The sequence below is a fragment of the Halictus rubicundus genome, chromosome 17, assembly GCF_050948215.1.
Source record: "Halictus rubicundus isolate RS-2024b chromosome 17, iyHalRubi1_principal, whole genome shotgun sequence".
Taxonomy (NCBI): Eukaryota; Metazoa; Arthropoda; class Insecta; order Hymenoptera; family Halictidae; genus Halictus; species Halictus rubicundus.
Genome location: NC_135165.1, coordinates 7,095,765 through 7,109,240, shown reverse-complemented (window position 1 = coordinate 7,109,240; position 13,476 = coordinate 7,095,765). Strand labels below are relative to the sequence as shown.

The following is a 13,476-nucleotide window of genomic DNA, read 5'->3' as shown; positions in this document are numbered from 1 at the left end:
TCGGGTGCATTAACGAACGGGCTTCTAAAACCATAATTGGTTCTAGACCGAACCACCGGTTCACGGTCTGCGCGTGAGAGTCCGTAACCTAAGACCTCTTTCAGAGAGCCCATTCCCCGAAATTCGTTAACGTTTACGGGTAACCGTTTGAATCTGTAATTTGACCCGGTACCGGGCGACCCGACCCGACCCGATCCGACCCGAGCCGACGTGCAGTCGAGTTTATTAGCGAATAATTCTTCTATCGGATCGCGTGCGCGCGGAATATTTACGCGCGAAAGAGAGCAGCGGGCTGCAGTTCGCGAACGACCGAAACAGTAATAACTGGAAGCCGGATCAATTGCTCGGTGGATATTAAATTAATGCGGGTGACACGGGGGTCGGCGTGTTTTGCTGTGATTTCGGCCGGATTCGATTATCGGCGAGCAATACGAGAACAGGGGGACGGACGCGAACCGAACCGAACCGAATTACACCGAACCGAACCGAACCGAACCAAACCAACCTGGACCAAACCGAACGAAACGAAACACGGGGGTGGAATATCGATCGACCTGGGGAAAAAAAAATTTCGTATTCAAGCTGGGCTGTTTCGCGCGGCTCACGAACTACAACGTTATTACCGGGGGCGACCGTTTTTGAAGTTTACCGAAGACTGCGGCGAAACACCCCATCCCAGCAACCGCCCCACCCCCTTCCCTTCACCTTCCTCTGTACCCCCGCAACTCGACTCTGGTGCATTCGCAAAACTACGTGCCCGTTGCGCATAAATCGCGTCAGTCTCTCCCTTGGACTTTTCAATAAATTCTGCAGCCTGGTATTCGTTTTCGGACAATGCTTCATGAATATTCGATCAGCATCGGTGCCAGTAAATTACGGGCAAACGAGCGCAACGTTGATCGAAACAAATTCATTATCGTGCACGGGGACGGGTGCCGCCGATAAATTTTCCGAAAGGCCGCCGGAAGAGTGGCCAATCAATGGACGGGCCATCCCGTTACATGGTCGCCGTTCTCTCGAACCGATAACCTGAAGAGACGGCTCGCTGTTCTACGTTCTTCGAGATCGTGGGTGGATTCTACAGACCTGTCTAGATAATAGTACCGAGATAGTCGGATCCTCTAGCGATTTCGTGGGGGCAATGTTTCCCTCCGTTTAGCTATAAATCGTGAACGATTATGGTAGCTTAGCTTGTCAATCAACGAATATTGCTCTAGCGTCTCCAAAATTGATCACAAGAAGATGAGCCTCTTGTTAGACAGCATTGAGCCCCGTCTAACAAAACCTCATCCCCCAGCAATCCCAAAGGTGTAGTATTTTTTTCAATCTGGCTACCAATGAAGTCTCCAAGGTTGATCACAAGAAGACAACTCCCCAGTTGGGGGAAAATTGAGTCCCCTCTAGCAACCCCAAAGTGCAGTATTTCTATCAATGTTGCTATGAATGAAACCTCTACAGTTAATCACAAAAGGACAAGTCCCTGGTTAGGGTAGAATTAGGTCCCCTCTAACAACCCCAAAGTGCAATATTTCTTTCAATGTGGCTATGAATGAAGCTTCTGTGCTTAATTATAGAAGGTCAAATCCCTAGCTAGGGTAGAATTGGGTCCCCACTAACAACTCCCATCTTCTAACAACCTCCATCCTTTAGCAACCCCAAAAGTCTAATATTCCATTCCATCTGGCAACGAATAAAGATTCCAAGGTTGATCACAAAAGAACTAGTTTCTAGTTACGATAGGATTGAAGCTCTCTGGCAATCCCAAATATTTCTTTAAATCTGGCTACGAATGAAGTCTCCAAGGTTGGTCACAAGAGGACAAGTCCCTAGGTAGACTAAAATTGAGTCCCCTCTAGCAACCCCCACACTCTAACAAGCCCATAGTGCAATATTTTTTTCAATTGGGGTATGAATGAAATCTCAGTGGTTGACCACAGAAGGATAAGTCCCTGGTTGGGGGAAAATTGAGTCTCCTCTAGCGACCCCAAAATGCAATATTTCTTTCAATGTGGCTATGAATGAAGCTTCTATGGTCAATCATAGAAAGTCAAATCTCTAGCTAGGGTAGAATTGGGTCCCCTCTAACAACCTCCTTCCTCTAGCAACCCCAAAGGTGCAATATTGTTTTCAATGTGGCTACGAATGAAGCCTCAATGGTTGCCCACAGACGGACAAGTCCCCTCTAGCAACCCCAAAGTGCAATATTTCTATCAATGTTGCTATGAATGAAGCCTATATGGTTAATCACAGAAGTTCAAGTCCCTAGCTAGGGTAGAATTGGGTGCGCTCTAACAGCCCCCATCCTCTAGCAACCCCAAAGGTCTAATATTCCTTTCCATGTGGCAACGAATAAAGTTTCCAAGGTTGATCACAAAACAACTAGTCACTGGTTATGATAGGATTGAATCGCCCTAGCAACCCCAAAGGTGCAATATTTCTTTCAATCTGGCTACGAATGAAGTCATACTTGAGGATAGTATAGAATAGTAAATTCCTAGGGTGGTATAGAGAATAGAGTCTAGGATAGTGTTGGAAATGTTCTTTAATAGTACGTTATTCAGCAAACTACACTTTATTCCGTATATACTTTATTAGTATTATAAAGGTGTTGGTATAAATAACGGCACAATGTTTCCGCGTATCGAGTGTTCAATCCTTATGTAAATAGTGTAAGTGAAAGCTCTTTCAAAAGTTGCGACCTGCACAGGCTAGCTGCTTCTACCAGACTGACTAACAGACTACGGTCTCGACTTTATGACCCCGCCTGAGTTCTTCTGTCCTTGGGAGAACCGCCCCTTACGCCTAAATCCTTATGCCTAAGACGCTATGGTATCGTTGAATTTCAACAGATAGTACAGAATTTCATCCACCAACCTTATAGGCGTACTACTCTTTCAATCCGGCTGCGAACAGAGTCTCCAAAGTTGATCACGCGATCGAATCCTCCAACAAAGGCAGTATCGAGTCCCTAACAAAGATAGCATTATGTTACAACGTCGGTAGCGTTGCAATCCTTCTCTTGCGCCAGAATAAACCGAGAACAGAGTTCAGCAGAGCTATCAAAAGTGGATGCAACGTGAAAGTGGGCCTGTTTGGAACAGTTGCGGAGGCTTTTTCCGCGGAGAAACACGCCACGCGACCACGCGAATGCGAGCAAGCGAGTCCGGTTGCGGAGATGCATCATCGTGCAGATGCACCCACACCTGTGTGCGACCCTCTATAAAATGCCGACAAGTACGGGCGCAAAAGGGTAATAGAGGGGAATGGAGAGGAGGAGGAAGAGGAGGAGGAGGAGGTGGAGGAAGAGCGGTGTGGACGGAGGAGAAGGCGCGGTAGAAACAGCGGGGAAACGGGAACAGAGAGAGAATGTAGCTGAAATTGTGAATGGGTCAGCGAGTGTTCGTTCGCGCGTATTTCGGAATCATTGTTACGTGAAATGAACAGCTGCGCCAGCTACCTGCACGCCGTCCATAGAAACGGCGATTCGATTCGTGAGTATCCCGCCACCGACAGCCGACTTTTTCATCTTTCACCTTTCACCTTTCTCCCGCCGAACGAGAGTCCAGCTTGTATTCTTTCTCCCTCCGACCGGGTTTTCCGCCTTCGCACTCGCGGAACACGGGCGCTTCAAAGAAACTGATTTCGGGGCCGAGGTTTTTCAGGTCGATTCCTCACGGACGCTGCTCGCCTCCAATCCCTCGACGAAACCTTCTCACGTTCGACGATATTTTTCCCGCTCGGATTAAACGGATTCCACACGTTTGTTTCGGACAACGGTTCCCGCGATGCCCCGCGGGTTCAAACCTGTGAAGTCAATCGGTTGTTACATCTGCAAGGATATTGCTACGATTTGTTTATTGTACGGCTTTGGGGAACCGGCGAACCGTAACAGAATTTTTCGACGCTTGGTTGCTCTTTGTTGGATAGATGTACGTTACACGTCGGCTTTCAGAGATAACATTTTTGGGAAACGATTTTTTGAATAATGTTTATGGTATCCTGTTTTAAACCTTTACCGACCAATACCGCCATATAAGCGGCATGGCAGTTTTACTTACTGGGTCCAATGCAGCGTATATGGCGGCAAAAATAAAAAAAACATAAAATATAAATATATATATATAAAATGAAATATAAATATTTTCCTTTCTATACTCGATATAAAAATATTGAGTCCACAGTTTCTCTTCGTATGAAAAATAGCTTGGACCTGGTGGGAAGTAAACTTGAAATTTAACCTTTAATTTCTAATTTAACCTTTTTCTTGCTGTTGAGTATGCAATAATTGTGCCATCACTCATATCTACTTCACCCATTTTATTATTATAATCGGCAACTACTTCGGGTATTTTTTTTTTATTACATTTCTTTTTTGTATCTCTACGAGATCCAGTGTTACTGCACTGTTTACGAGTTAGCTCTCAGGAAGTTATGAATCCAACTCAAATTATTTATAATTTTTATTTGCTTCTTTCATTTCGTCTTGACCTCTAAACATTTTAAACATATTCAAATTTACGAATATAGTTTAGTTTTCGCCAAAATTACAATTTAAACATCAAATTGTAACAAAATTTTACGCATGACGGATATAGTCGTCATGACACAAAATTCTGCCACATCACCATGACGGATATAGTCGTCAAACACGCTTAACTGGTTAAAGGTTAAAACGATGTTTTAACCCTTAGCACTCGAATGGCGATTATAAGGCGTCACTAAACATTGCTATATCATTTTTCAAAATGTTTTTTACATTATTACATTCATTTTATTTAATAAATTACTACACATTTCGATACTGTACGAGGAAATTCCACCATTTTCGTATATATAATATGAAAAAAAATATATGTAAGAGGGAAATATTCTAGGTCGGAAGAAATATTTCGTTTTGGAGATAAAATAGCTTCGAGTGCAAAGGGTTAAAATGATTGCGGCCTCGTGTGTTTGAACGCAGATTTTTCTACAAGTTACTTCATTATTTGGCTATCGGATCGAACAATCCTTTATTCCATTTGTGTTTTAAAAAATTTTTAGTATGAATAAAGATTTAACATAGTACCATCAAGAAAGAATTAAAATATTGTTACTATTTTTTTAACTTTTTTACACATGGTATAATTTAATATAATAATACAATTATTAATAACACGAATAAGATGAGTATATTATTAATGGTAACCACAGAAGGGCGTGACAGCGAATCATGAATAACGGAGAGAAAATTGAATATTTAATGCAAGTGTTTTGTCACTGCAAAATTACAAAATCAGTGTACTCAGGGAACTATATTTCAATAAATACCTATTTGCATACATCACAACATAAATAATTAACGTCGTCTTGCACATATATTACCACCAGAATGTAAAAAAAAAAGGTTCAAGTGTCCCAGTTTAAATCGTTCTGCAACAAAATTTCATTCTAAAAATTCGTTCTCCGCAAGCACACAAAAGATTGTTAAAGCAGGCATGGAACTAGCTACCCAATTACCCACACAAATCCAAGAAAAAGTTGTTAAGCGTAAGTGAACTTACCGCGACATGCTTTCTTCCCGGTTAAAAGACACGTTCTATAGAAAGTGAGTCAGAAAGAAATTCAAATTAGCTTAAGGCTAATTATGCTTAAGGCTACGTTGCTCAAGAAGTCTCGTTTGAAAATTCGATTTCCCTTCGAAGAGCATCATCGAGAGTTTGATTAATATCCTTGGACCTTGAAGTTCTACTGAAAACCAAGAAGCAGCCCGGCGCCAAGCGTTCAACGACCGGGGCGCTTAAACGTTTGTTAATTCGAGGACAAAAGAAACAATTAATCGCGGAGGCAAATTCGTCGGAGAGAGTCGCGGGCAAACCGGAAAGACAGAGAGAGAGAGAGAGAGAGAGAGAGAGACGCGGAAGCTATCCGCAGCTACCGGTTCTCTTTGCGAGTTGCGTAATCGCATTTCCAAGTCTGAATGGGAGCTTGTTATTTTTGACCCCCGGGGAAATAGGTCGGAGGCAGAAATTATTAATTAATACAATTTGGATCTGTGCTCCAACATTAATTAACCGTCATTTGTGACATTTCTCGGCGGTCGGGACGCTGTTTCATTGGTTTAAATCAACGGGAAGAGCCGAAGGACGGCGAGGGGCTGCAAGAGGGCAGCAGGGGATGAAGGGGTGGAGGTTCAATGGGATGGGAGTAATTGCGTATTAACACGGTAAATTGTTTTCCGTGCCCGGCCGCGGCAAATCGCGAGGGCTTTGTCCGAAAACGAGACTGGGACTAGCATCGGCCAGCGAAACTTCTCGCGAAAACTTTTCGAGACGGCCGAGCGATCCGCCGACACGACCATTTAACTATGCAAATTGCTTTCAGGGAAACCAAAGAGCGAGGTCATCCCGCCGCGGCGACCCTCAAACGAAAAACATTGACTTGCTCCAAAAGTCCCTCTTATGCTTCGATCGCGATTTTTTGATCCCCGGAATACACTTGCCTTATCTGTAGAGTTTGTATAAATATTAATATATATATATTATAAATATATTATAAATCTTACTCTGACGTATGTACTGCAAAATCCTTCGTTTCATTAAAGTCTGCCTTGGTTGTAGGTTGATCCTCGTTCAACCCTTTTGTCAATTGGACAGATTTTTCAAAAATTTCGTTTTTTTAAAACGTACTACAGTTCTGTCTCGAGAAACGGCACCAATGTTTGTTTTGAGGACATTTCTATCTCCCTCTTCTTCTTTTGAAGTTGTCCGCTCGACACCGCTTACTGCCAGAACGGGGGTGTATGTCATATTCTATCCAGTGTCGCCATATCAGGGGAATTGCCTCGAATCGAGGGGAGTACACTTATCCCCTCTTTGCCGGTACCGGATTAGTCACGTGACATTATGACACATGCGCGACAGAGACGAAACGCGTCACGTGACCGCGCCGTGGCGGAAGAGTGGGGGAACACCGCCGTAGGAGGGGAAGGGAGACAAGTCTTAATCTGGCGACACTGATTCTATCCTTTTGCCACAAAAGGTATCGCAGCTTTGCCGACAACTTTATGGTCTGCCGACAACTTTATGGGACCCATTAAACTCTCGGCCCACTCAAGAACCAGTCGAATAGGTACTCCCATCCGAGAAACGGCAGAAGTCGATTCCGAGCCACTGTCGTTCTCCGGGACAAAACTGTAGTCTGGAAAATTAGCTCGCGAATGACGATTTCTAAAAAGTGAACACTGACACTTGTACCATTTAACCATTCTTTGTAAGAATTTCGAGGGTGAAGACTAGCATCTATAAGAGGAAAAAAGGTTCTTCATTTGAGCGTTTACGTCTTAGAAAATCAAATTTGCAAACTTGAAACGCATTCGCCTAAGCAAGAGCAGGTCTACAAATCGACGAGAAACAAAGTTTAAAAAGAACGCTCACCATCACGATAAAATTGCATTTCACCCTTAACAGACTTCAATAGACCAAGTTACGCACCCGTCCATCGAGCCAGTAAACAACATCCGACACATTGTTTACCTCCGGCAGGTTTCTCGAAAATGTAAAAATCGAAGAATCTAGAAAAAAATATCTTGATGAAGCTGTTGGTAGCAGGCATTCGTCAATGTCTGGTCGCATTAATCAAACGCGTTGTCTCCGTTCAAAGAAATGCGTCGATTTGATTGACAATTCGATCGGGCCCGCGATCTCGCGCTTTGTTTTTGAAGCGTGTTGCGAGTCCGCGGGGTCAATTAACATCCTTTGTCGGGTCGGCCGGTTAATCGATCTTTCCGGCTTTCGATTCGACGATTAATTATTCCCAGAGGGGGACAAAAACTCGGAGGCAGAACGATTTTTCCGTGGACCTAGGATCGATTAACTAGCCGAGCGGAATAGCGCACCCTTCGTGGAACGGCCCGGGGATTAACGGAGCGCAGGTGTAATTGAATTTTTCGCGGGCCGCGCGGCTAACTAATTATTTCTGACAAGGAATAACGAAACGCCGCCACTACGGAGACCGGCAGACTCTGATTCATTATTTCGAGGCCGGAGCGGAGCCGGAGCCGGAGCGGAGACGGCGCGACGCGGCGCGGCGTTCGAAGCTCGCTCGCTCGCTCGCGAACGCGTTGCTCGCTTAACTGCGCGCGCGCGCGTGCTCCATTGTTTTCCATTCCATTATCGGTTTCCCGATCGTTCTACCCGGTTTTTTCTATCTTTCTCTCTCCCTCTCTCTTTCTCTCTTTATCCGCCATGCGAACCGGCTCTCTGTCCGAGGCACACGACACGAAAATCGATCGGATCTCTAGGCTCTTTCGCGGAAACGATCGACGAGAGTCTCTCCCGCGTGCGCGCTCGCGCGGCCTCTCGGATCCACTTTTAATTACGCGCTCATTAACGAAGGATTTAATCTGAAAACTTGCTACTCCGGGGGCCACCGCCGACGCGTTTACTCTTCCGGCGCGGCGGCGAGTGTTTATTTTTCGCAGTGTTCCGCGCGCTGCGAAACCGCCTCCGCGCTATGATTAAAACCGTGATAGCAATTCCCGACCCGCGATTCCGATTTAATCTCCCTTCTCGTTTGTCGAACACCATTGCCGCGCGTCGTCCAGCCTCGACCCCTCCCCCCTCCCCCCCTTCGGTACACCGGCAAGCTTTTTTCCACCTCGGAGAAAATTAATTTCTCTAGCTTAGAGCAGCAACGGGGTCGTTGACTGCGCGAACGTAATTGAAAACTTGCGGACCCCTCCGGAGAGACCGAATCGAATCGCCCCGTGAACACAGTTGCGAGAATGCACTGTGATCGAACAATCCCCAAGTGCTGTGTCCTTGGATTGCGTTTCGCCAAAGTGGATTTCACGTTCGCTATCCAGGTGGTAGCTTTTTATTAGTGAATTTTCCGTTTTTTATGTATACGCGATCTGCAATTCCGTCCGCGAGCACGACACAAGCATCGTCGACGTTCGAGTAATATGCACATAATGGCAGACAGAACGCAACCATGTATTGCTCGGTAAATGTTTGGCCATGCAAATCATTTGTGGTACACGAAAACCATATTAACACGGTCCATACCGGCGAATTGTTGCTGTTGCAAACCAAACGATGTAGATTTTTCTACTATTTCGGGTTAGATAAAATAGCGGTGAACTGCCTATCAAGTAGATTGTTATTAAATCTGAGTGTGGTCGAGTACAGTGTATCCACATTCACTGTGTCCAGTTAGTTCGAATTAATGAAACAAACGTGCAAAATGATACTTGATAAATGAATGGAAACGAAGCACTGTATGACTTAACATAAGAACGTACTTTTACATGATTAAAAAACTTTTCTTGTGGTTACATAGAGCCATAAATAATTGCTGCAGCATCCAGATCGTGACCCATCCAGTAATTATGGCAACTACAAGAATTCTTTTTGATCGCAAAGAGTCGTAAACAGGAGCCACAAAGAAACAGGAGCCATATAGAAAATTCTTTCTACCTTGAATAATCTTAATAAATTGGAAATGATATATTAGGGTTCTTAAATTCTTTTAATCTTTGTACCATTTCAAATTGCACCAGCTCGTCCCTGCCATAAACGGATAAAATCCGCGATCTAGTCATAAATAATGCTGTAGCATCGAAATCATGATCCACCCATTAATTATACTTCCGAAAATCATTTTTGGTCACAAAAAACCGTGAATAAATCTGTGCCTTGTTGTGGTACCTATAAAAATTGTTTTTGGTCACAAAGAGTCATCAACAGACTGCGGATTTTTATGCAAAATATGTCTGCATTAATTAATGCAAATTAATTAAATACGACTGCCTTGAATAATCTCAATAAGTTGGAAATAATATATTAGGGTTCTTAAACTCTTTTAATCTTCGTATCATTTCAAATTGCACCAGCTCCTCGTCCCTGCCATAAATACATAAAATCCGCGGTTTAATCATAAATTATGCTGTAGTATCGAAATCATGATCCACCCAGTAATTATACTTCCGAAAATCATTTTTGGTTACAAAAAGCCGTGAATAAAGCTGTGCCTTGTTATGGTACCTATAAAAATTGTTAATGGTCACAAAGACTCATGAACAGACTGCGGATTTTTATGCAAAATATGTCTGCATTAATTAATGCAAATTAATTAAATCCGACTGCCTTGAATAATCTCAATAAGTTGGAAATAATATATTAGGGTTCTTAAACTCTTTTAATCGTCCCTGCCATAAATACATAAAATCCGCGGTTTAATCATAAATAATCATAAATAATGCTGTAGCATCCAAATCGTGAACGATCCAGTAATTATACTTCCAAATATGAAATCTACGGAAATTGTTTTTGGTCGCAAAGTGTCATCAATAATGCTGCAGCTTCCGAGTCGTGATCCACTCACTAAATCATGATACTTCCATAAATTATTTCTGGCTATAAATAGCGATAAAGAACGCCTTAGCACTAAAATCATAATCCGGCGAATATGATGCATCCTAAAACTGGCTACAAAAGGCCATAAACAACGCCTGTACCATCCAGATCGCGATCAATCCAGCAACAAAGACGAAAGGACATTCTGTGGCATAATGTACGGGGATCTCTGCGGACGTCCCCCGGGTTGTGGATATCCTCTGACATTGTTGATGGTTTTCAGATGCGCCGGAAACGAGACTAGTCGGCGTGCCGACGGGTCAGCTGGAGGAGGGCCGAGATCAGCTGGAGATCCGCTGTTTGGCCGACGCGAATCCCCCAGCCTCGATCCTTTGGAGGAGATCGAAGAGCACGGGGGTGACAGAGATAGCCGGAATAGGGGAGACTCTTCTCTTTTCACCGATCTACAGGAACCACGCGGCTGAATACATCTGCGTCGCGGCCAACACCGAGGGCGAAAGCAGCCCCGTGTCCGTTAAAGTCTTCGTCAACTGTAAGTGTGCCCCGGCCTCCTTTTCCGCCCTACAACGCACACTGAAAATATCCCCGGGCAACCCTTTTACCGATAAAAACGGTCTATTAAGTAAGAGGCACACGATTGATCTTCGGTCAGAAGAAACGACTCTCCGAGGATACAGGGCGTCTCAGCGACCGTGGTGCACTGGGTCATCCTTCTGCTTCTGGGTTTTAACCCTTTGCACTCGAACCTATTTTAACTCCGAAACGAAACATTTCTTCCCACCTTGAATATTGCCCTTCTATATATCTTTTTTTTTTCATGTTATACAAACGAAAATGGTGCAATTTACTCGTACAATATCGAAATATTGAATAATTTATTAGACACAAACGATTTAATAATGTAAAAAATATTTTGAATAGTGATACAGCAATTTTTAGTGGTGCCTTACAGTCACCATTCGAGTGCTAAGGGTTAACTTTTTCTGGAATTTCTTGACATATTGCTGCCGGTGGTTTTTCAATTGTTTCATCGAGGTTTGTGACTCGTAGCTAAAGATTTATTTTTCATCATTGCAAAATCGTTAAGCTTCTGACTGCGATATCGCTTGTAGATTAAATTACAAACTTCAATGAGTACCTCGGAATTTTTTCAGGTTTTTCAAAAACCTAAAGCAACTAGAAATCAGGCATAGAAATGAAGAACCCTTTACGCGAACGACGTGAATGAAAAACCATATCTCGGCGGAGCGGTAATTGTTAATATAAGTAATAGTTGCAATCATGAAACGACAAGTTATCTACGGTAAAGTAACTATTTCTACCGAGATTGTTGTTTGTAAAAAGATTTTTAAGGGACTATCTACGCAGCTTTTCCAACGAAGATGGTAAACTTCGAAAAAGTGGTTTCTGAACCAGGGAATAATTCTGCAATTTTACAACCTTTTTATTGTAAACAAAATATGGAAATACGAAGCTGGAATTTTTATATAGAAATTTACGCGTAAAAAATTTGCAAAATTGAAACGGTTCAAAATTGGAACGCTTTAGATTATCGTGCACCGTTTCAATAGCTTAAAAAATATCCTCCTTTATTTGCCACAGATTTGTGAAATTAAAATGATTTTACTATCAGCGAAAGAGGCTGTACTTTTTTTACAATAATATGGAATAAAGTAATGTCCGCCGGACTTACCCGTGCAAAATTCTTCCGTCGAAAATTCTACCCTCGCACTCGAGGATTAATGTATTTCCCCGGGAATTGCTTATACCATGGAATTCCTCATTAAAAAATCCACAATTTCGTCTGTCATCTACAGACAAGACCGCGGGAAAATACGTCAAAGCCATAGAATAAAAATGTTTCGCGGAGAATTTCATTTCCGTCGAGGGTAATTTGAACATTTTTCAAATACGATTAAATAGAGTTTATACTCATTGCGATTTTCAGTTATAATGCATGGAACAACGTTCATCGAATTTCATTTCGAAGTTCATCGAATAAATCACTGCAAATATGATCGCGTTGAATAGCGTAACAGCAGGAGGTCGCAGTGAAACTTCTGACCACAAAGATTGAAGTCTGCGTCGAATAAAATAGCCAAATCGATTTCGTCGAATACGAAAACTTTGGTGGAAACGTCATATCTGGAAAATCCAGATTTGATTCATTTATAATGTCATTAGTAGACTGTGGATTTTTATGCCTTTATAGTATGTGCCCATTTTTAAAATACAAAAAAACATGTATAGTGAGAAACATTAACAACGTCAATGCTGTATGTTTGCCATAAGGAATTTTCTAATTGATAAATTGAACTTGTTTCGTCGTCCTAGTTTTTATAAAATGTACCACGAAATTTAGAATTTGCATAAAGATCCACAATCTAGTCATTAAGCATACAGAGTCTAATAAAGATTTCATCATTTTAAGGCAAATGTTATTAGATTTGATACAGGCTTGATGCATTTATGGTGTCATCAGGTATGCAAGATCTAACAGAAAGAAACCATCTCGTCATTGTACTGTAACTACAGTAAAGTCTTGATCTAAGCCGAACGGAGCTACACGATCTTAGTCAGTTCGCCTATCCCCTCCACTGGGGGTATACCCCGCGAGCTGCCTCGGTCGCCAAGCAGTGTATTGTGTAATCATGTCAAAACTTTAATCATCAAAACTTCTTTAATTTTCATTATTTTTTTATGGGACTTTCACCAACTTATTTGTGGCATTTTTCTGATTGAAATGACACTAAACACGATATAATTTGAACTGTATTTAATGATTTCATTAACGGTATGTAACAGTAGCCCTACACGATCTATGTCACAGCACGGACCCGAGGATTGGGCTTAGATCAAGACGTTACTGTACCACTCGATTCTATGCAGACTGGATGCATTTATAGTGCAACCAGGCATGCGAGATCTAATGAACGCAATGATCTAATCATTTTAATGTAACCACCACAGGACTGCAGATTTGTGCAACATACGTATGCATTTATAATTATTAGCCTGCGGATTTTGCGCATTAATGACAGCAGTAGGTGAAATACAAGACTGTGAAAATACTGGAAGAATTTAAGAACATTAATCATTTTCAATATTAAAATTATTGCAA

General features: G+C 42.4%; 1 protein-coding gene across 1 annotated transcript in view; it reads left to right on the top strand.

The window, feature by feature from the left end:
- LOC143362430 (kin of IRRE-like protein 3) overlaps positions 1-13,476 on the top strand; it is a 317,490-nt gene that overhangs the window by 281,853 nt on the left and 22,161 nt on the right. The window contains exon 6 of the mRNA XM_076802599.1: positions 10,618-10,887. Within this exon, the coding sequence (XP_076658714.1) occupies positions 10,618-10,887 (270 nt within the window). The remainder of the gene's footprint in view (positions 1-10,617; positions 10,888-13,476) is intronic.